Genomic DNA, 23399 nt, shown 5'->3' on the forward strand with positions numbered 1-23399 from the left:
AGGAGGTCACCGGATTCCTTTGTTCTCCAGCCTTTTAGCTCTCACCTTGCAGGGGGGAAGGGCCCAGGCCATCAGTTGCCAGGAAACAGGGTGTCGGCCATTCTCTGTGTCCAGACCCCTGCACACACCTGCCCTCTAGGGCTCTGCAATGATCATACACCCTTACCCCACCACCTAGATACTTAAGAACTGCCTAGGGGAAACTGAGGCACCCCCACACTATTCAGAGGAAACATTAAGAACAGTCCTACTTCGTCACATTGGGCAGCCCCAGAATCTGCGCTTCTAGCGCATGTCTAGGCACCCACCACTCCCACCAATTTCAGCAGCTCTCAGATCCAAAGCGACTAGTGGCCTTGGGGGCCCCGCTTGGGACACCAGGAAAGGGCCTGATTTTCAGTGAGTGCTGAGCACCCGCCCTGTGAAAACTGGACCTCTAACGTGTCACAAAGTCTCAGCCTCCCACATCACGAGTCACTCTTGTCCGTCTTGGCCTATGTGTCCTGCCACTGAATCAGTTGCAGAGCCAGAAGCAGAACCCAGGAGTCCTGAGCCCCAGTCCTGTGCTCTGACCACTGGACAACACAGCCTGTTTAATCCGTCCTGAGCCAACAGAAGCAAAGATCCTCAGCGTTTGCACTCAGCGATCCAGCCAGCAGTGCAGTAAGCGCTGAGCCGCCGGGTCTGGCCCGGAACTGCCATGCCAATGGCGTGCTGCCATCCTGCCGGCTCATTACCGACACGGCCGCTAGTTCCAGGAAAAGCCAGAAGCAAATGTTAAAAGAGCAGCACAAAATCTTCCCCCAGGAGAGGCCGCAGCTTGTCGGAAAGGAATGGGCGAGTGAGACAAAAATATCCCCGATCAATCGCCTGATGCCGCCTCCGCCCCTGCCGGCCCAGCCCGCGGTTAATTCGCTCCGTGGAGCCCGGGCTGGGGGCAGGAAGGTGTCTGGGAAGAGCCGCTGAAGCAGGGGCATAGGCAGGTCTGCAGCCATGCACCACAGAGCTGCCTTATCACCGGGCAACTTGTGGGTAGCTCGAAAACCCAGGGCTCTGCTCCCTCGGGTTTAACTCCTGCAGCGCTGCACGGGGGATGGATGTGGCCTTGGACTTCAAGGGAGACTCACTCTGACCCAGGCCAGCAGTGAAAAACGGGGGCAGGAGTTCGAATCCCCAGGTGAGCCATTGTCCCGCCTGGTCCATTGCCAAAGGCCACTTTCCTTGGCCTGGTCTAGACTGCGGTCAGGAAGGTGTTAACACCTAGTGTAGACAAGGCAGTGCGCCTCCGTCACCTGGGAGACTTGTTGCATTAAAGCCGCCAGCTGAGGTCTGCCCCACCCGGGGCCAGGCTGTGAAAGAGCCCCCTGGACAGCAGAGCAGGGGGTCATAGAATCAATCAGAGAATCCTAGAAGATCAGGGTTGGAAGGGACCCCAGCTGTCACTGCCCCTGGGACAGGCTGAAGACTGGTGTCTCTGTGCAGGGGCAGCGCTCAGAAGAAAGCAGCGCCGTGGGCCAGCACAGCGGGAAGGGCATGTGCATGTTTGCCGTGGGGAAACTGAGGCAGAGAGGGACTCATGTAGGATGCAGAGCTGCCAGGAAGGGAGAACTGCCACTGGGCAGGCCAGGAAAGGGCGTGGCAGGTTGGACTCCACACCTAGGGAGTGGCGGGATGGAAGAAATCTTTGCTCCTCTGTGCTGAGCAACACGGGATTTCACCAGGAGAGACCGGGAGAGAATTGCCCTTAGCTACTGAGTCAGTGGTGGTAGGTCTTTCTCAGAGCCGCCTCCAGCCACCAGGGGACGAGCTCACAGATGTCGGGTGGACAGAATTCGCCGTTTATTTTGTTGCAGTTCTGATGGCTGGTGTTGTGGGTCGGTTTGGTTCTATAGCTATTTAGTTTCACAGGTTGGCAGAATTGTGGATTTTAATTATTTAATGACAGTAGATGGCGAGATTCCAAAAATCAAAGCTTCCTAGCCGTTAAAACGCAAACTGCCAACGTCCCATATCAAACCAGACCAAGTACATGTGCGAAGGGCAAACGCTCCTAAGTGCTCCAGCAGCCCTTCCTTACGTTGCCTCTGTACGTTTCAATGAGTGTTGATGGAAATCTTTTGCCGTGGGTTTGTGGATGTGGGGGGAAATCCATGTGTCCAGACATTCCCCGATAGAAATTGAATCCTGCCAATCCTCCAGATACGTGAGCAGGTCTGAGTCTGTCCAGCCGGGGGCAGCAGTGTATGGCCGGACAGAGCAGCCTTGCAAAACTAGCGTGAAAATGTGCCAGGCCCAGGACAAAGTGTCTTTGCCGGCCCTTTCCCCGGGGCTGGCGATGGAAAGCCAGATGGATATTAATTTCCCATCGGAACAAAGGCTGGGAGGGTTTTTCAAGGCTGCCTTAACACAGCAGCATCTCTGCGTTTGGGGCAATGGTTTGTCAGCAGGATCTCCAGCCCCGCGGCACAGACCTCCGCCAGGCCTACAAGAGTGACTCCTTTAGCTGGTAGCAGTAGTAGACTATTATCCGATAGTGGACTAGCCACGAGAGGGGCTGTGACACCCTTAGCTATCATGTTACACAGCCAGCAGAACCACAGTTGGTGTTTGTTCCACCTAGCACTATGTCTCCTCCCCAGAGTCAGTCCCTGGGGCATAGGCCTGCCTCTGGGCTGCCCCTGCGAACAGTGGTGGAAGTTGAGAGAGCTGCTTTTGGGGTGGAGTGTCACCCTGCACGGCCCTTACTGTGCTGAGGAGTCATTGGAGGGTTAGAGCTGGCATGTGAGGAGGGCAGATACCCAGTGCTGTGCCCAGCATAAATACCCGGGGACGCAGTAGGGAGAGAGTTTGGCAGGGCTCGGAGATACTAGAGTAGCAATCCCTCCCACGGACCATCAACAGGCCTTCAACACAGGACTTGGAGCACCACAGCGCCAACCTCTGTCACTTCAGCTGAAGGAGTAACCCTGTTCGCGGGCAGCAGTAGTAGGCTGGTATCCGCCATAGGTTCCCCACTAAGAAAAACGATGGTTTCTTCCCATGAGTTGGTCGTGTTAAAATCTGAGCGAAGACAAGGCCTCTGTGGAGACACCCCAGGATAGGAAAGTGACACACACTTGAGCAGCGGGTCACGCTAGCTGGAGCACGGGCTGGGCTCTGCACCATCCCCAGACAGGTCCATGGGAGCTCAGGGCATAGGCTGGGCAGGCGTTTCTGATCATTGCGAGCTGCTCTGCCCCTTGTCTCACTCTCCTTTGTTCTTCTTGTGGGGCTGGGCAGGGAGCTTTAGGCAATCGGCCTGTTCGAGCACAGCCTGGAGCCCATGGTTCTTGGACGAGGTGGGAAGGGTGAGAGAGAGGGTGTGACGAAGTGGGACTGTTCTTAATGGTTCCTCCGAATATTGTGGGGGTGCCTCAATTTCCCTTATGCAGTTCTTAAGTATCTAGGTGGTGGGGTAAGGGTGTATGATCACTGCAGAGCCCTAGAGGGCAGGTGTGTGCAGGGCTCTGGACACAGAGAATGGCCGACACCCTGTTTCCTGGCAAATGATGGCCTGGGCCCTTCCCCCCTGCAAGGTGAGAGCTAAAGGGTTGGAGAACAAAGGAATCAGGTGACCTCCTGGCCTGGGAAAGGAACAAAGCCCAGAGGAGGGGGGGCTGGAGGGAGTTTCAGTTTGGGGCTGGCTGGGACATGGAGTGAAGTGCAGACGTGGTTGTCTGGCTCACTGCCCCCAAAATGGACCCAGCTGAGGGGTCCTGTTCTCTGCACCTGCAAGCTCTGTTTTAGACCATGTTCCTGTCGTCTAATAAACCTCTGTTTTACTGGCTGGCTGAGAGTCCCGTCTGACTGCGAAGTTGGGGTGCAGGACCCTCTGGCTTCCCCAGGAGCCCCGCCTGAGCGGTCTCGCTGTGGGAAGCACACGGAGGGGCAGAGGATGCGGAATGCTCCGCGGTCAGACCCAGGAAGGTGGAAGCCGTGTGAGCTGTTTGCCCTGCGGACAGGCTGCTCACCGGAAGGCGACTGCCCCAGAGTCCTGCCTGGCTTCATGGGGAGCAGTTCCAGAGCATCGCCCGGGCACTCCGTGACAGAGGGATACGGACAGGGAAAGGGAGAGAGAGGGATGCCCTGTGTCTAATCTACAGCGCTCAGCCCCGCTAAGGATACGTCTACACTGCGCTCTCAGCCCGGGTTCTGGCTCACATTGGAGCCCAGGCGTCCCTTCCGTCCGCGCACCAATGAGTCTGACTTGGTCAGCCTGGGTCCTCGGCCCCTGCTAGGGGGGCGGGTCAGAGCCCGAGTCCTGCTGGGACTCCGCTCCAAGCCCTGTCCTCCAGCAGTGTGGACGCAGCTCCCGCCACAGACCCAAATCACATCTTCCTCTGCAGAGTCTCGCACTGGCCAGGAGGCTGCAGTCGGTGGGCCAAGGGTCTGATCTAGGATGATAATTTCTCTGCTCTTTGCTGGAGGATTGTGGGGTGCAGCTACTCGGGGGTTCATCTTACAGGGAAGATGTGAGAACCCTGCAGTCAGCATCATGGAATAACCTCCCCCAGGGGCAATGCCCCGGCAGTCAAAGGAAACCCTGTGTCTGGAAGCACGAAGATGTGTCTCCCTTCCAAACAGGTTAGCTTTGGTTTGCTTAAATCCTTTCTGCTGGAACTCCAGATGTTCTCCTTCACCGCAGTCCAGTCCTTTCCCAAATCGTGCTGGATTCCCGGCCGCGACCCTGTCTTGTGGCAGGGAGTTCCAGAGGCTATGTGTGTATTGTGTGTATTTCTGTTGATCCTGTTTTGCTGCCTTTCTCAGCACATGCCCTTGTTCTTTCATTATGAGAGGCTGAACTGGAGCGCCGGAGTTGCCCGCTCTACGCCATTCATTAATTTGTAGCTCTCCATCGTGTCTCAGCCCTACAGCAAACAGTCCCAGTCTTTCCAAGAGGGCTGCAAACTCCACTGTCATGGTGTTTAACACACACACCCTGCACCTTTCCCCACTGTCCAGCTCCTTTTACACGGGATAATTCATTGCACACATGTTCCCTACACTCACCCCTGCTTAATAGGGTCTCTGGTTCAGCGGCAGCTGTTGCCAGAAGTCATCCCAGTACAATGATAATACACTTTTAAATTGCCTGTTGCCTTTTAATGACTTAATGGATTGATGCGCTGTTCATGCTTCGTGGCATAAACGGCCTAATGCGATCGTCAAAAATGTAACTAATTTGTTTACTTGTTACACAGGCAAAAAACAGGTGGGTAGCGGGAGCCGCTTGCCAGCTCATCCGCTTAGAGGTGAGATTGGGGCTCAGAGGAAAGGGGCTTCCAACGGCACTTCTCGGCTGGTTTGGAATCGTGGGGCGCGGCCACCCCACCGGGAGAGACGGGAAAGTCGGGGGCTGCCCAGAGAAAGCTGGCTTTGGCCTCCCACTGCTCCCGCCTGAGTCAAGCCGACGTCCGGCCCGCAACAGGAGGGGGAGATTCTCTGCCTGCCCCTTGCGGCTAATTCACAGCTTGCTCTGAAAAGCCGGAACAGTATTTCAGGTGCTAATTAGAGCCACACAGGGGATGCTGGCTCCGTTACCGGGGCTGGGGCAGGTGGGTCTAGGGCCTTTTCTTCTTCCCTTCTAATCAGGCCTAGTTATTGCCTTGCTAATGTCCCCCAGGAGCCCCTTAACTGGCTGAGAGCAAGGTGCAGGCTCCGGCCAGGAGGCGCTTACCACAGGTGGCTCCCGGCGCAGCAGAGTTCAGGCAGGCTGCCTGCCTTCCTGCCATAGCCCCATGCTGCTCCCGGAAGTGGCCGGCTGCTGGCACTTCTCTGGCGCCCCTTGGGGAGCGGGGCAGCGTGTCTCTGTGCGCTGTCTGCACTTGCAAGCTCCTTCCCCGCAGCCGGCCACTTCCGGGAGCAGCGTGGGGCCATGGCATGCAGGCAGCCTGCCTGAGCCCTGCTGTGCCGATGGGCTTTTAGCAGCCCAGAGATTGCGATCGACTGGCAGAGGCTCCAGGGTCGACCAGTCGATCGCGATCAGCGGGTTGGTGACCACTGGATCGTATATAATTATGGATTTATTTTTGCAGGGACCCCCTTAGCCCGAGGCCCTAGGCTGCAGCCCCTAAAGCCCCTGTGTTAATCGGGCCCTGCTTGCGGACTGTGGTCGGACAGAGCCCTGTGTTGGAAGGTGGGCCCGGACCGCGCGGCTGGGTTGACCAGAGCCTTGGTTCGGGCTGTTGCCAGCCATTGTAGCTGGTGCCTGCCCCTGGGAAGAAGGGGTGGGACTCTGACAGGGCTGGGCAGGGGTTGGAATGCAGTAACATGGGCACAAAGAAGACAAACAGTGACGTAAATACATCGAAGCGCGTTAGGAGAGCCTGGAAGCCACCTTCGCTTCGGACCCGGGCTGCTCCAGCCTGTGGGGGTCCGGCAGCGAGGCGAGCCAGCGCTGTGATCTGTCACTGTCCCGCGCTCTGCCAGCTCTCATCACTACTGTACAGCCTTTCCCCTCCAGCATCCCTCTGACAACCTAAAACGCCCTGGACCTTGGGTAATTAACACCAAGCAGCACGACAATTAACTAATCTGCCCTAAATGCTGGGCTCCTCGCTCAGCTGCCCCGTTCACTCCTGGCCCTAGCGGGGTGCCCAGTGGGCTCATGCCAGGGATTCTCCCCGTAGGAGGCAGGCGTTAATCTACTTATAGAGCCGGGGGGGAAGGGGGGCAGGGGCTTGGATCTCTCTGCTGTTCAGTGGGAGTCAGGCAGCCGGCTCCCCGACAGCCCTTTGAAATCCCAGCCTGGGGGTCCAGGGCACACTTTGTCCCACGGGGCCCAACCTGCCCAGAAAGTGCTAGACCCCGCTCCTGTGATGCAGCCACCTCTGGGGTGGAACGCAGCAGCTGTTCACCGCAGCACGGCCTCCCAGCAGGAGAACTGGGGACAAAGGGACACAGGATGTGGCTGACCGTCCGAGGGGAGGGGTTGGGAACGTTAAGGGTGGCGGGACAGTGTTCTAGAGCTCGTCCTAAAGGCAATACAATGGCAACCCCCCCCCACCCCCCCCGGGAAAACACGCCACCACCAGCATGGCGACCTCCAGCACCTGGCAGGGGCCACTCCCTGCTGCTCTCCTGAGGCTGCCCACGCCCCGAGCCGTGCGGCTACCTGCTGATAGGCCTGGCGGGGGGTCGTATTTCATTCATGGGCCAGCTGCTGCCCAGGGGGTTTCCTTAGGGCCAGGCCATTCCCAAGGATTCTCGGCAGCGGGGATCGGTGCGGGCAGGGCACTGGGCTGGGAATCAGGAGGGTCCAGTCCCCCGCTCTGTGTGACCCTGGCACAGCGGTCAGTCTCTCTGGGCCCCCGGCTCCCCTCTGTGACTGAAGGGGGGAATATTTCCCTGCTGCCCGGGTGCTGTGAGGCCAGGTTCGTTCATGCTGGTGGGGCGCTCGCATGCTGCAGTGATGGGGGCCCCAGAAATACACAGAGGCCCTCCGCTGTGTCTCTGTCCTGTGACCGGCCCTCAGCTGCTCCCTATCTCTGCCCTAGCCGGAAGTCAGTGACTGCCCTCCTCTCAGGGGTCCCGAAGTGCTCTGCAGACGGCCCAGACAGCTGCCCGCCACGGACATACAGCCGCCTCTGGGGTGGGGCGCAGCACCTGTGAAAGAGGCTGCCGTGTAAAGAGTCGGACAAGGAGGGTAGATGGATCCTGTTTGCAACTGAAGCTGCCTGGACAGCTGGAGTGGGAGACTGGCAGGATCCGAAGGAATTTAGCCAGGGCAGTGGGGCTCACACCCTCTCCCCGCTGAATTCAGAACCCCTCAGGGGCTCCAACGTGTAACCCCCACCGAGAACTTGTTAACTCCATCCTCTGCCCTTTGTTAGCCCCCATCAGCCTGAGGATCTCCAAATGCTTTCCCCGCTCGGGAGACAATGGGTTGGGGGGGGGCAACTGGAAGGAGGCCCTCGCCCCTTGGGAAGCAGGTCAGCTTTAGCCTCATCTACAGGTGGGGAAACTGAGGCACAGCGGGTACGTGGCTCAGTAGCAGAGCCAGGAATAGAGCTCTACTCCTGGCCCCCCGTATTTTAACCATGACTAGGCCTTTCTCCCTCCCCACCCCCAGAAAGGCGAGTCAGGGTTCCAGCAGCCGAATCGGACAGTGCCCCAGACTCCACCTGCACCGAGGGGCTGGATCTATGCTGTTGAGGGAGGAGAGCAGCTTAGACATCAGGGCTCCATCCCTTTAAACGGCCGAGGTCCTGCCCACAAGCCCTGCGCAGTTCGGCTGAACGCAGAGCGAGCACCTGGTGTCCCTGGGGTGGGCGGGTGGGGGGCACTTGGACCATCGATCTCTTCTGCGGTGGCTCAGGGCCACGGCCCGGATGGATGGGGGCTTTCCGCAGCTCGGAGGAATGAGAGCGCTCCCCTTCCCAGGGTTCATATTTACACTGCGGCACTGGGGAGAGACTCCGGGTTCAAAATTCGGTGGCATTAGACCCTCTTGGGACGGCCGGGTTAGTTCTCATTGCATCAGAAGGCAGCTGTGGGTAGTGGTTAGAGCATGGGGCTCAGGCTGCCTGGGTCCTGCTTCCGACCCGCTGCATGACCTGTGGCGCATCACATTGCCTCTTATTCCATGGGTCTGTGCAGCACCAAAGGCTGCTGATCCCGGACTAGAGCCCCCCGGGCTCCTGCAACCAGGGGCTCCGGAACAGCTGGGGTCGGGGGGCCATGGCTGTAAGAGCGAGCAGCAGGGGGGAAGGGAAGGGGAGGAGCAAGGGGGTGGGGCCGCAGGGGAAGGGGCGGCATGGGGGCCAGGCCTTGGGGGAAAGGGGTGGGGTAGGGGCAGGGCCACAGTTCGAGTGCTGGTGCCCCACCCACCTTCTGTCACTCCTGACTGCGAAACAAATCAATCCCCCTAACGGTGGGATGGATCACTCCATGGTTCCCTGGTCTGTTCATTCCCGCTGGGGCACCCGGCACTGGCCACTGTCGGCAGACAGGACACTGGGCGAGATGGACCTTTGGTCTGACCCCCCTGGCCGTGCTCATGAGGCTAGAGGGATCACGCGGACTCTGGCTTCCAGCGCTTGGCCTGGGGATTTCCATTCCCGTCGTCTGCCCCTGGCGTCTCCGGCTGCTTGTCCATGTCCCTGTTGCTCCCGAGAGTTCGTTCCCCGTTGAGCCGGCAGGCAGGCCTGGTGCTCCAGATCTGGGCGTGAGCCCCAGTTCACCCCCCCGGAAGCTTGTGACCTGAGTTAACAGTGACTTGGAAACAGGGAACGCTATTTGTGACGTACAGTGCCCCTCTCCTCTTGCCCTGAGTGGGTCATAACCATTGATTTCAACATTCAGTCCTGCCAGGTTTCAGTGATACCAACGAGTGGCATAAGTGATCAACGCCAGGTCCTCCTGTCTGTTCCCAGGCTCCTAACAGTGGGATGGAGGCAATCCGCAAATGTCTTCGCTGCAGGTCCTTTTGGTTCCTTGATTGATTTTCTTCTCACCCTCTCGGTTTCTGTGCTGCGTGCTCATTTATTCTCTCTTTTCACCCCCTCCTGACTACCCTGGCCAGTCTGCCCCTGGGAGGTTGATCCCCCTTCTGCTGAGGTGGAGGCCATCCCGACTACACAGCCTCCTCTCCGCAGAGAAGGTGGGCCAGCGCTCCCTTCCAGAGCACAGGCCAGCCGCCAGTCGTGGGCATGTTCCCTGGGCCCATGCCTGCTGGGGTGGCAGGGCGAGGGGTAAGCGCCTGCCCCATACGGGGGGCTGCAAGGTGAGGGTTGCGGTCCCAGCCCTGGGGGACAGTGTGGCAAGGGGGCAGGCCCGCCCTATGGGGGGTGCCAGGGTGAGAGGTGTGGGCCTGTGCTGACAGTCTTGTGTTCGATCTCTGCTGATGACTCCGGAAGAGGGTCCTTACGGATGGGGCCCCAAATGTGGGGCTGGAACTCCAGTCGATTTCTGACAGGCAGCTGATCCTAGAGCCAGGACCATCACCCCTCCTCTGATCTTGAGCCCAGGGACCCACAGACCTTCCCAACTAAGCCCTGTGCCAGCATCTCCCCGGGCGCCTGCGGCCCCAGCTGCTTTGCATGCCCATTTACATAATCCCCTTTAGTCGAAAAGAAAAACACCCTGGCTCGCCGGGGAAGGATGGAGAACACGGGCGCGCGGCGAATGCCAACAAGTGCTTGGAGACGTGCTGTACGTCCACGCCAGCCTATTAAAGTGTCACGTCGGCATCTCTGCTGGAGGGAGCGTGTCTAAGAGTAACGATGCGGCCGCTGACATATCAGCGACAAGCAGCAGCATCCCCGTGAGTGACAGCCCATTAAGCCATCAGGCTGGTTTTAATAATTCTGTCAGAAGCGCGGGGAATTTTCATCAACATTCATTTATTTATTACGCGGGTGCCTCCTGCCTGCAAAACCACCGGGACTCAGGGGACTGCGGGAAAGCCATGCAGCTCTGGTGGACTCAAGTCGGATGCTGCTCATCCTGTTTGATCATCGTTACCCCTTCCTGGAGTGAAAGGCCAGAAAGGATCCTTAGATCCTCCGGTCTGACGGCCTGGAGAGCACAGGCCAGAGGTGCTAACCCGGTTACATGCGTGCTGCGCCCCGTAACTTGTGTCTGACTGATGCGTGAATGGTACGAAATGGAGTCAAGTATTAGGGGGTAGCCGTGTTAGTCTGTATCCACAAAAACAACACGGAGTCCAGAGGCACCTTAAAGACTAACAGATTTATTTGGGCATAAGGTTTCGTGGATAAAAATCCCACTTCTTCAGATGCAGCTGAAGAAGTGGGTTTTTTATCCATGAAAGCTTATGCCCAAATAAATCAGTTAGACTCAAACGGAGTCAGTGACCTGTTCGGTGATGACCTTCACAGGGATGGTCGAAGAGTCATGGTGAGGCCAATGTGGGCCAAACTGCGGAAGCGTTGGGTGAGGGTTTTGAGGGGGGCAGAAGGTCCTAAAGTGCCTTGGAAACATGATTAGATGAGCCTGGCCCTGTCAAACCCCGGGAGGGGGGAGGTCCCAGGACCCTGAGACAATCACCTGGTGGCTGGTGGCCTGGCTAGCAAACCTGCACCCTTCTGCCTGCTCCCTCTCTCGCTGGCCCTGCGTGGGAGATGACTCTTGTCTGAGCATCGCCCCACTGCCTATGGAAACCCTCCTCTATCCGATGGGATCGGGGAGTCGCTGTTCATAGAATCATAGAATCATAGAATATCAGGGTTGGAAGGGACCTCAGGAGGTCATCTAGTCCAACCCCTGCTCAAAGCAGGACCTATCCCCAATTAAATCATCCCAGCCAGGGCTTTGTCAAGCCTGACCTTAAAAACTTCTAAGGAAGGAGATTCCACCACCTCCCTAGGGAACCCATTCCAGTGTTTCACCACCCTCCTAGTGAAAAAGTTTTTCCTAATATCCAACCTAAACCTCCCCCACTGCAACTTGAGACCATTACTCCTTGTCCTGTCCTCTTCTACCACTGAGAATAGTCTAGAACCATCCTCTCTGGAACCACCTCTCAGGTAGTTGAAAGCAGCTATCAAATCCCCCCTCATTCTTCTCTTCTGCAGACTAAACAATCCCAGTTCCCTCAGCCTCTCCTCATAAGTCATGTGTTCCAGACCCCTAATCATTTTTGTTGCCCTTCGCTGGACTCTCTCCAATTTATCCACATCCTTCTTGTAGTGTGGGGCCCAAAACTGGACACAGAACTCCAGATGAGGCCTCACCAATGTCGAATAGAGGGGAACGATCACGTCCCTCGATCTGCTCGCTATGCCCCTACTTATACATCCCAAAATGCCATTGGCCTTCTTGGCAACAAGGGCACACTGCTGACTCATATCCAGCTTCTCGTCCACTGTTAAGTTAGCCTGGGCCGCCTCTCACTGACTCGGCTGCCTCTCTCGTGGGCCTGGAGAAAAGCAGCCTGCGGGCAGTGGTGGGGTTGGGCTCCCAATTCCCAGGGATGTTTCTAGCCCACTTAAGGCTGAATTACCGGGGGGCCCAAAGTGCGGAGGCTGCCCACGGGGGGACAGGTCTCTGCAAATGGGAACAGAGGGGCTTTAGTCCCTGGGCTACTGCCCTGCTGAGCCAGTAAGGGTATCATTGGTGCTGGGAGCCCATATTCTTTAGCAAACAATAAATGGGGTGGGGGGATCCAAATTGCCCTGGCTGCATCATGTGTTGCTAACACAAGGCTTTGCAGACTTGCTGAGAGGACCTGGGAAGCCTCTGCAGGGGGCTCCATAAAACACAGGCCAAGTCTGTCATTGAGTTTCAGGCAAGAAGGGTTTAAGGATCATCCAGACCAGCTGTTCTCAACCGGGGTACGTGGACCCCTAGGACACGCAGAGCTCGGCCGGGGGCACATCAACTCATCTGGAGATTTGCCTAGCTTTACAATAGGCTACATAAAAAGCACGAGGGAAGTCAGGACAAACTAAAAGTTCTACAGACAAATGAGGAAGTCGGCAATTTGTCAGCACGAGTGGGCTGGGACACTTTTGTATTTGTATGTCTCATTTTGTGAGCAAGTTGTTTTTAAGTGAGGTGAAACTTGGGGTAAACAAGACAAATCAGCCTCCTGAAAGGGGGACAGGAGTCTGGGAAGGCTGAGAACCATCTGACCTCCAGCATGGCACACAGGCCAGGGGGCTTCATTCTGTGACTCCTGCCTCCGCTCCCTCGGGCTGGGCCCAAGAGAGAAGCGGCTTGTTATTGCCATTGCCGGGGGGAATTTGGATGAGGTCTCAGAGTAACGCACTTGCCCAGTGCATGTTGTACCCTAACCCAGGGGCTGGCTCAAGTAGGAGGTAACAGCCCACTATTGCTGCCAGCTGATGGGAGTTACTTCTTTAGCTCAGCTGCAGCCCAGTCCCCTGGAACCTCCGGCCCCCACTGCCCTCGTGTTGGTGACATCATGCCCCAAACGCCTGACTCGGCTGGCTGGCCTCTCCCACCCATCGGCTGTGGGGTCACAGGTGTAAAGGGCTGGGCCCCGGCCCCCCTGCTTGTTGATGGTGGAAGGAGAAAAGCAAGTTGAACTCCCCCGACAGGGTTGAGAAACAGACCTGGACTGTCTCCAGGGCCCCATGGCCCCTCCACTGCGTGGGGCTGGGGAGTAAGAGGAGCTGGGCTCCAGGGGGCAGGTGTTTTGCTCAGGGCAGGGTGGCAGCGTGCAAGAACTCTGGGTTCAGGGGGCAGTGTGCGAGGGCTCTGGGTTCAGGGGCAGCGTGCAAGGGCTCTGGGTTCGGGGGGCAGCGTGCGAATGCTCTGGGTTCCGGGGGCAGCGTGCAAGGACCGGTTCAGGGGGCAGCGTGCGAGGGATCTGGGTTGGGGGGGCAGCGTGCAAGGGCTCTGGGTTGGGGGGCAGTGTGCGAGGTCTCTGGGTTGGGGGGCAGCGTGCGAGGGCTCTGGGTTGGGGGGCAGTGTGCGAAGGCTCTGGGTTGGGGGGCAGCGTGCGAGGACTCTGGGTTGGGGAGCAGTGTGCGAAGGCTCTGGGTTCAGGGGCAGCGTGCAAGGGCTCTGGGTTCAGGGGCAGTGTGCAAGGTCTCTGGGTTGGGGGGCAGCGTGCGAGGGCTCTGGGTTCAGGGGCAGTGTGCGAGGGCTCTGGGTTGGGGGGCAGCGTGCGAGGGCTCTGGGTTCAGGGGCAGTGTGTGAGGGCTCTGGGTTGGGGGGGCAGCGTGCAAGGACTCTGGGTTGGGGGGGCAGTGTGCGTGGGCTCTGGGTTGGGGGGCAGTGTGTGAAGGCTCTGGGTTCAGGGGCAGTGTGCAAGGGCTCTGGGTTGGGGGGGCAGCGTGCAAGGACTCTGGGTTGGGGGGGCAGTGTGCGTGGGCTCTGGTTTGGGGGGCAGTGTGCGAAGGCTCTGGGTTCAGGGGCAGTGTGCAAGGGCTCTGGGTTGGGGGGGCAGCGTGCGAGGGCTCTGGGTTGGGGGGGCAGCACGAGGACGTGGAGCCCTGCCTGAGTCACGCCAGCTGGGACCGGCCGAGCTCGTCAAACCCCTGCGTGTGGGCTCAGCTCCAGCCGGCGCCTGACTCCTGTCTCCCCGCCCCGCAGGTACGATTCCCAGGAGCTGATGCAAAACTCCAGCTTCTGCCTGGTGCCGCGGGGCCGGCGCTTGGGGTCCTTCCGGTTCCTTGAAGCTCTCCAGGTAAGCCAGGCCCCGTGCCAGGCCTCCTCCTCTGCCCGACACCCCTGTGCTGCTCCCCCGCCCCGGTGCCCAGCCACGTGGCGTCCAGCAAAACGTGGTGCCGTCTGGCCCGGCTGCTGTGTGCGCCCGCCGCTGGACGGACAGACGGACGCACACCCCTGCCTGGCTCACCCCGCCCTGTCCCCCCTTCGCAGGCCGCCTGCATCCCCGTGCTGCTGAGCAACGGCTGGGAGCTGCCCTTCTCCGAGGTCATCGACTGGAACAAAGCTGCCATCATTGGGGACGAGAGACTCCTCCTCCAGGTAGGGGCCACGTGCTCGCTGCACATCCTGGGGGGGCCGCCTGACTCCCCGGCCCCTCTGAGACACCCCCCCCCCGCTTGGCAGGAAGGCCGCCCCTGCTCACGGCTCCGTGGGCCTGACGCCGGGGTCTGGCCGGGGGGGGTGAGGTGGGGACCAGAACCACAGCGAGCTGCATGGGGCACTAATGAGACTCCCCCCGCTTCCTCCCTGCAGCGGGAGCCCTAAACCCCCCAGCACCCCCATCAACTGCAGCCCCCAGCTGCCCGTTCCTCAGGACCCACCCTTTCCGAGGAGAGCAGGAGTGAGAAGCAGCGTGCGAAGGAGGCAGGATTGGGCGCTGTGCATCCCCCCAACCCTGGGGGAAAGAGACCTGGCTCTGGTGCCAAAGGGCAGTGCCAGGCTGGGCTTGCACCCAGACCAGCATCATGGGGACCTGCGGGGCACCTCAGTGACTGGCACTCAGCCAGGCCTGGCTTCTAGCTTCCTTGGCACCAAGGCACAGAGGGGTCCTACAATCCCAGCTCTGCCCTCTGAGCTCTCTGCCCCAGAGGCACCGGCAGAGATAGGGGAGGGGGGCCCAGGGCTGGGGTAGCAGGGGGCTGTGAGGTGGGACTGGGGGCACCGGCAGATCTGGGGAAGGGGAGCCCAGGGCTGGGGCAGCAGGGAGCTGTGGGTCGGGATTGGGGGGCACTGGCAGAGCTGGGGGAGGGGAGCCCAGGGCTGGGGTAGCAGAGGGCTATGGGTCAGGATTGGGGGGCACCGGCAGAGCTGCATGCAGGTGAAACATGCCAAGCTCCTGCTTGCATTGGGCCAGCCAGATTAATGCTGCCCTTACATTGGCTTAGAAGTTGTGCCCCTCCCCACTGGCCGGCTGGGCCCTCTCTTGGGGGACACCCCTCCCCACCTTCAGGCCCCTGCCAGGCCCCTGCGACTATTCCAGCCCGAACTCCTGGGAATGTGGCACCGTCCCCAGGCCATGCGGGGGTCCGAGAGCAGTATAGGGGGCAGGGCGGCTGTCCCACCCCAAACCCAGCCTGCTGCCGGAGCCGGGGCATGTATCTGGGGCAGCAGGACCCAGGGCTGGGGCATGGCTCTGGATAGTCCTGTTCCCATCTCCGCCCCTGACTCATGGGGCAGGTTCAGGTCGCTCAGCGCCTGCCCACCCTGGGCCTCCCTTTTCCTCTCTGTGAAATGGGCACAATAAGACCAGTCGTGGGCGGCCACCTAGTGAATGGTACAAAGTGTGATCGTCGACTCTGTGGGCCAGATCTTCAAGGGCTCAGCTCCCCAAGCCGGGGTCAGATTCCCTAGCCATCTCGGGGCATTGGCTGCTGAGCCCTCCCACCCCACACCAGCCTGTGTCCCCAGAGCTGCACTTACCCAAGAGAGACCCCGGCCAGCTGGCCCCGTCCCTGGCTCTGCGGGGAGGCTCTGGGGGTCATCTTAGCCCACCAGCGACCTTCCCTCACCCCCCCTCCCCCGGCTCTCTTCCAGATCCCGTCGATAACCCGCTCCATAGACCACGACAGAGTCCTGGCGCTCCGGCAGCAGACCCAGTTCCTGTGGGAGACCTATTTCTCCTCGGTAGAGAAAATCGTGCTGACGACCCTCGAGGCGAGTGCTCCCGGCTTTGTGGGCTCCTCGGTTACAGACATTGTCCCCTCACTCAGGATGGGGGAAGGGCTGGTGGGGGAGACAGAGGGTCTGGTTGGTGCACCGGATCGTGGAGGAGGGCAGGATATTGGCTTGAGTGGGAGAACGAGACGCTCAGCGGGGAGGAGAGGATGTCCCGGCACCTTGCTCCTTCCCCTTGGAGCATGGTGGAAGGCATTTAGGGTCTGCCCGAGACCTAGGCGCTGCTTACATCTCTCCTACGTCCTCTGAGCTTACTCTCAGAGGGGAAGAGGGGTCGGCAGTGCTGACAGTGCTGCTGGGTCAAGGGAGCTGCCACCCAGGTCAGGATCTGTGACCTGTGTGGAGGTGCAGAGCTCATCTGCTGACTCATCCTGGCCGTCGGAACAAGTGGCTCCTATGAGCTGCAGCCCTGGCTGTCAGATGGGTCGAGTGTCTCGGAGGGGGGCTAGGCGATCCCTGCGGGGAAATATTCTAGAGCAGCCAAGCTCAGGGGACAGCTCAAGCTGAGGTTTCGGTGATGAGGTTGTGTAGCAGTAACGCCAAACCCCTGGAGGCACCACCTGCGTACAGGGGAGTTCATGCAGCCATGTGCCCCTGCCCCAGGGCACCGCTCCATAGCTCCTGGTGTGGAGGCTCGGGCAGGGCCTTGGGGAGCCAGGACAGAGGTGGCCAGGTCTCAGACCCTGCTGTGGATTTTCTGGCAGACACCCAGCAGTGCAAGCTGCCTGAAAAGCACATTGGGATCCTCTGGGCTGGAAGGTTGTAACAAGGCTGGTTCTGGCGGGACCCCACTGAGAGTGCCAATTTAGGACAAATTGCTTGAAGCAGGGCAGTTACAGCCCAAGGCTGGGGTTTCTGTGCACACCAAGGCAAACCAAACCAGCCCAACAGAGCAGACTTTGGTCTCACCCCACTGGCTAACCACAAGTCACACAAGCAATTCCCTTAGACACTCCAGTTTCCCAGAATCACTACCAGAGCCACTCGTTATGAGGATGAATAGTTATGAAAACCAATACCCCAGTAAAAGAAAAAAGGTTCTCTCGATCCCAAAGGACCAAGCCCCAGACCCAGGTCAATAAACAAATCAGATCTTACCCACAAATCACGCTGTTGCCAATCCTTTAGAATCTAAAATCTAAAGGTTTATTCATAAAAGGAAAAGATAGAGATGAGAGCTAGAATGGGTTCAATGGAATCACTGACACACAGCAATGGCAGAGTGTTTGGTTCAGGCTTGGGGCCGTGATGGAATAAGCTGCAGGTTCAGATCAAGTCTCTGGAGAACATCCCCAGCTGGGAGGGGTCATTCAGTCCTTGGTTCCGAGCTTCAGTGTAGCCAAGTCCCTCCAGAGGTAGGAAGCAGGATTGAAGACCAGATGGAGGAGCTGCAGCAGCTTTTAATAGTCTCTTGCCATGTGGCCTCTCTTTCTTTGTCCCAAGGACAAGCTGCCCCTCACATGGCCTGGAAACACCTCAGCGTTCGGTCCCTAGGCAGGTCCCTGAACACCTGGCTGAGTCCCCAGGCTTGTCTGCCTTCTCTCAGAGGGTCAGTTGTGTAGCTGATGGTCCTTAATGGGCCATCCAGCAGACTAGGCAGAGCTGACACCAACTTGTCTGGGGTGTCCCCCAGAAGCACAGCACAAGTTTGAAATACAGACAGTCTAGAGCCAATACTTATAACTTTAAATACAAAAATGACACATGCAAACAGATAGGATAATCCTAACCAGCAAACCATAACCTCGTCTCAGACACCTTATTTGACCCCCTTTATACAAGATTTGGTCCCACTACAGGACCTTGGTTGCAACAATGTTCTATACAGTCCCAGTTCAAGTCAATAACGTCACAGAGGTGCACCAGAAATGCAGCTGTTCTCTCCAGCAAGGGCACTGAAAGGAGACTAGGAGGCCAGGCCCTTGTCTAACCTCTCCCATCCCAAGTGCTGCCACACGTGAATGAATAAAGCCTCCTCATCATCCCCATTGTGCCGGTGGGGAAACCGAGGCAAAGAGTGACTTGCTCAGGGCCGCCTGGGGTCAGCGGCAGAACCAGGAGAGAGGCAGTGCCCTGGGCCCAGCCCGCACTCTCTGAAGAGTTGCTGGGCTGTTCTGTGCCTCTCCCAAGCTCGCCCTGGCCCAGCGAGAGGCGGGTGAGGCCGGCGGTGGCTCGCTGGGATGCAGTCTGGTCCGAGGCGGGAGGGGAGAGGGCTCCTCGGGAAGTGCGAAGGCTGCTACAGGCCGGTTATTTCTGTGCTTCATTCATCGGGCAGTTGGGGGCCCGGGCTGCGCTGCGGGGGCTCAGTGGCCCTTGGAAGGAACTTTGCAGCTTCTCAGCAGTGCAGAAAAGGTCCCCAGCAGCTGCCAACCCAGCTGGTGTGTTCACGGCCTGGAGCATCGTGGTGCCCAGGGAGATCAGGGTACCAGGCCGTGGTGTTACCGCCGGGCTGGGAGAGGCCAGGCTGGATCCGCACGACAGGCTGAGGAACCGGCACAGAGGGCCAGGCGGTGGGGGGACCTTGGTTAGTTGGTAGCTGCCATGGGTACACCCTGTCACAGGCTAGGGCCACCTCTGGCCCCCAAGCCCAGGCCTCAGGGTGGGCTCCTCATTCTGGCATGCGGCCATATCCCGGCTAGTTCGTCTCGGCTGCACCAAGATGTCATCAGAGCCCTTGGCCCTGTATAACGGCTCCCGCTCGGCTGGGGCCCTGCACTGGCAGATCTCAGTGGGGGCTTGGGGCCTTGTGCCGGGTGCGGTACAGACCTTTCAGTGAGAGACGCAGGCCCAGGCCCACAGAGCTCCATGTAGACACAACAGGGAGCGGGGCCAGCCGGAACTGGGCGGACGACAAGGGCCCAGTGGCGCAAGCGAGCGTGGCCCAGTGAGCAGTAACCGTCGCTCGCTGCCAGCCTGACCGTGGCTGTGCAGCAGTTTGGAGATCTGGGAGACCCGGGTTCGATTCCCGCTCCCCAGCCACCCAGTGTGACCCTCAGCAAGTCCCTTAGCCCACCGAGGAAGAGAGGAAGGCTGGCCCAGTGGTTAGGGCATGCCCCTGGGGCTCAGGCGTCCTGGGTTTTGCCCCAGACTCCACTTGTGACGCTCGCCCAGTCATGTGCTGGGGATCATAGTGCCGTCCTGCCTCATAGGGGGCTGGGAGGTGCTCAGATACCATGGTGATGGGCGCCTTGGAAGTGCCTAAGACAGACGTGTACAGATCAGTCCCAGGTGGGCTGGCACTCGGCGGCTAGCCCAGGCCACCACGTCTGCCCTGCTGCTGCTGCCCGTGCTGGCTAATGAAAGCTGGCTCGGCACAGCTACACCGGCCGCATGGACCCACCTCTAGAGGGGCTTGTTAACAACGCCTGGGCCTGTTACGTCAAATGAGGGGGCTCAGCCCAGCATCTGCTGCCCCGGGGTGCTGCTGCCTGGAGGAGTCTCAGGTACCCAGTGCAGGAGCCGTCTTGGGGAGCTCAAGGCAGGCTGAACAAACCCCTTTGACATGCAGACGGAGCAGGTTTGCTCTGGAGAGGAGACGTTTGTTTCATTTTGGTCGTTGAGTTGATAAACCAGCCCCTAAGCCTGGCTGTTGGGTTGGACTGGAAACGCCCCAGCGGGAGTTTATTCGGGATCCACGAAGGGAAACTGAGGCGCAGCCACCAGGGGGCGCAGTGAGGTGGCCACTCATCTGCAGGCCCGTTAGAGCGAAATGAAAGCATGGGGAGCCCAGAATTATGGGGCAATGCCTTGGAGCAATGCAGCAGCTCCCCCAACCCCCGCAGAGTTAGGGTGGGTGCTGGGGACGCCTCTCTCCAGTGCAGAGCCCAGCCTAGCTCCCTGGCATGGGAGCCTCACCCGCTGCCCCGGACACTCTCCCCTCCGCGGCGCTGGGTAAGGTGTCCCGGGCCATGGGGCACGTTGAATTGTTCATGGTGTGTGTCTGGTCCCCGGGGCACGATGGTGAGCACAGAGCCTGCTGCCAGCTCTCCGCAGGGCCTTGAATCCCCAACTCTCGCTGCTCCGACTCGGTCCCTTGGCATCCAGCGGGTGATCGGCACCAGCTGGCCTCCCCTCCAGCCTAGACCCCTCTAGGATCAACCTTGCCCAGTCGACTGGTGACAAGAGGGGTTAACCTGCGTCTACACTGGGGAAAGGTCGCGGCTGTGCTGGGGCCAGGTGACACGTGTTCGCTAGCCCCAGCATAACCCACCTCTTCTCCTAACCTAGACAAAGCCAGTGCGGGGCAGGAGCCCAGCCCTCCAGCCGCTAGCAGAGATTGCTGTGGTGTGTGGCCCGACCTGCTGGTTCCCACCCCGGGGTATATGGGGCAGGGCCGGAGGCCGGGGCAGTGCAGCATCCACGGCTGAGCCTCGCAGGGCCCAGCCCAGGGTCAGTAACGCGGCTCCCCCGGTCCCCTCGTCGTTTTCAGATCATCCAGGACCGAATCCAGGCGCACATCAGCAGGAACCACGTGATGTGGAACGCGCAGCCGGGCGGGCTCTACACGCTCCCCCAGTTCTCCACCAGCCTCGCCGACTTCCCCTTCTACTACTGCGCCCTGGGTAGGTGGCAGCGATGGGGAGGGGCCAGGCTCTGGGAATGGGCCCCGGGGGGCCTCAGGCCCGGCGAGGCGTCGGAGCTGGCCCTGGAGTCCCTGGTCGCCCAGGCTGGGCTGGGAGCTCCCGACGGAGTAACAGCCCATGGGCTGGGCAGAATATGCAGGGTTCCTGGATATTTCTCCTGGAGGGGCCGTGGTGCCCTCATGCTTTGGTGCAGTGAGTTACAGCGGGTGGGGTTCGCTCGGGAGCGGCCAGGACAGCGATAGCGGGGTGAAGGGGGGGCTGCTGGTCAGGACGGGGCATCGGAGGGGGAAGACCAGTGGGTCACGCACACAGCTCTGCCGCTGCTCCGGGATCCTGAACCTGCAACCTGCTGTTCCAGCCCAGCCTGTGGCAAACAGGCTTTTCCCGCTGATGGCTTGGGAGGAGCCGGCTGGAGACTCAATCCTCAGTTAGCCCCACCCTAGAGTGCCGGGTGGGAGGGGCGGTCACGGGCCCCGTGGTGCCGGTGCCAATGGATCTGGCCCATTTTACAGTGTCCAGCTCTGCCAGCCCCCTCAGTCCCCGTGTGCCGCCCTCCCAGTCATCCCAGCCCTGGGCTCCCCATACACAGCTCCGCTGGCCCCCTCATTCCTGACCCGCAGCCCCCCCATGTTATCCCAGCCATGGGCTCCCCCCATCTCTGCCAGTGCCCCTCAATCCTGGCCCACAACCTCTGCTATCCCAGGCCTGGGCTCCCCACATCCAGCTCTGCTAATGCCCCTCAATCCCCCCTGCTACCCCTGTCCCAGGTGCCCTTCATACTGACTTGCTCCCCTTCCTACCATTCCTTTCTTGCTGTTCCCTTTATCTCCCTTCCTACCCTGCAGCTGCTGGCCATCCCCGCCTGGAGTGGGGGCTGCTCAGCTGGTGGCAGGCTGCGGATTTACGGGAGGGGATTGTTTCCTGCAGGGATCTCTGGAGAGCAGGGTTTGCTGGCGTCTCCGCCTGGTGGAGATCGGCCCTTCCACCAGCTCACTGATGCACTTTGCAGAGACACTGACCTCCCGGCCGCACCTAACCCTGCATCAGCCCCGGGGTTGGGGTTAGAACTTGTACAGTGGCGCCAAATCCCCCTCGAGTTGCCGGTCCAGTGAATGGTGTTACTCCTTTAGCTAAAGTGGCAGAGGTCTGATGCGGAAGGTCCTGGGTTCAAACCCAGGATGTGCCTGGTGTCACTCTCCGATTCCCAGCATGGAGGCTCCTGGTTTGTTTCAGGATCCCGCTTAAAATTTCCATCCTTATTTCTAAACCAGCCCATCAAAGGGAGGCAAAAATAGGGGGTCTGCCTTTTTTGTGTACTGTGTCTATCTTACGGTTTAATCGTGTGGCCCATCACCCTAGTATCTGGGCACCTTCCACATAAAATCTATGGCACTAGTGACATTCCTGTTGGACATCAGTGAGTCCCTGGCATGCTCCCTTTTCAGAATCAGACCTTTGCTGGGAGGGGGTTAGTTTTGTTTTCAGATTTTATGAATTTTCCCTTTTTCCGCTGACATATGAAGAAGACCAGAAAGTCTTTTTTCCTGCTTCGTTTCCACTAGAAAGCCAGGTCTTGTCTAGCTGGAACTCTACGGGCATCACAGGAGAGTGAAAGCCGAGTGATTGGGAGGGGAAGGGTGTTTTAGTCGGATTGGTCCAGACTTGGTTTTTATCACCCATCCATTGCCCAGCCAACACTTGGGAGAAAGGATGTCTCTGGTAAAGAGTGACCTCTGGTAAAGACGCCCTGGGGGGTGAAAGAAGAGCTTGACAGCCCGACCCCTCCGTCTGAGAGAGCAGGGGGCGCAGAGCCCAGCCCAGCGCTGAGGATTGTTTTAAATCTTGGGATTTTGAAGCCAATCTCCTGATTGTGGGGGCTGACTCCTGAGCGCACAGAGCCAGCAATGCTGCGGCCCCCTTGGCTATTCCCCGTCCCCACGGCCAGGCCCCGAGAGCGCTATGAACTCCTCTGTGCATCATCTCCGCCCCAGCCCTGCCCAGCTGCTGGCCCCGCCTGGGCTGTTCCCCTTCCCCTCCTGGCTGCCGTGGGCCCCTTGCCCCTCAGCTTGGCCGGAGAGCGCCCGGGCCAGTCCGAGCCGGGCCGTGTGTCGTTGCAGGGCGCAGCCCAGCCAAGGAGTTCACCGCCGTCATCCAGGCCGCGTCGCCGCTGCTCTCGCAGTCCCAGCCCATCGTCAGACTCATCCTCGCGGTGGCCAAGTCCAAGTATTGTACCCAGGTACGGGCCCACCTGCCAGGGGACGCTCCTCCTCCCGGTCCCTTGGGCCTGGGCCTCTGGTCTGATCCCTGAACAAGCCCCTGGCCAGCCACAGTGGGAGCTGTGCCTCTGCACCCCAGGGTGGGGCTGGGAGAGGAAACCACGGGGAGCGAGTCCAGGCCGTTCCGGGGATGGAGGCTGAGTGGTAGGGGATGGGTCCAGGCCGTACCGGGGATGGGGGATGGGCGGCGGGTTCGGTCAGGGCCGTACCGGGGATGGGGGATGGGCGATGGAGGTTGGTCAAGGCCGTTCCGGGGCTGGGTGCTGGGCGGTGGGTTTGGTCAAGGCCGTTCCGGGGATGGGGGATGGGCGGCGGGGTCGGTCAAGGCCGTTCCAGGGATGGGGGCTGGGCGGTGGGGTCGGTCAGGGCTGTTCCGGGGATGGGGGATGGGCGGCGGTGTCGGTCAAGGCCGTTCCGGGGATGAGGGCTGGGCGGTGGGTTCGGT

The 23399-nt window shown here is 59.7% G+C and overlaps 1 protein-coding gene across 1 annotated transcript in view; it reads left to right on the forward strand.

Annotated features, from left to right (window-relative positions):
- LOC141984047 (exostosin-1-like) overlaps positions 1-23399 on the forward strand; it is a 169618-nt gene that overhangs the window by 138353 nt on the left and 7866 nt on the right. The window contains exons 2-6 of the mRNA XM_074946986.1: positions 14065-14158; positions 14353-14460; positions 15955-16074; positions 20525-20657; positions 22796-22914. Coding sequence (XP_074803087.1) covers positions 14065-14158; positions 14353-14460; positions 15955-16074; positions 20525-20657; positions 22796-22914 — 574 coding nt within the window. The remainder of the gene's footprint in view (positions 1-14064; positions 14159-14352; positions 14461-15954; positions 16075-20524; positions 20658-22795; positions 22915-23399) is intronic.

The sequence above is a fragment of the Natator depressus genome, chromosome 3 (genome assembly GCF_965152275.1).
Source record: "Natator depressus isolate rNatDep1 chromosome 3, rNatDep2.hap1, whole genome shotgun sequence".
NCBI classification, from domain to species: Eukaryota; Metazoa; Chordata; order Testudines; family Cheloniidae; genus Natator; species Natator depressus.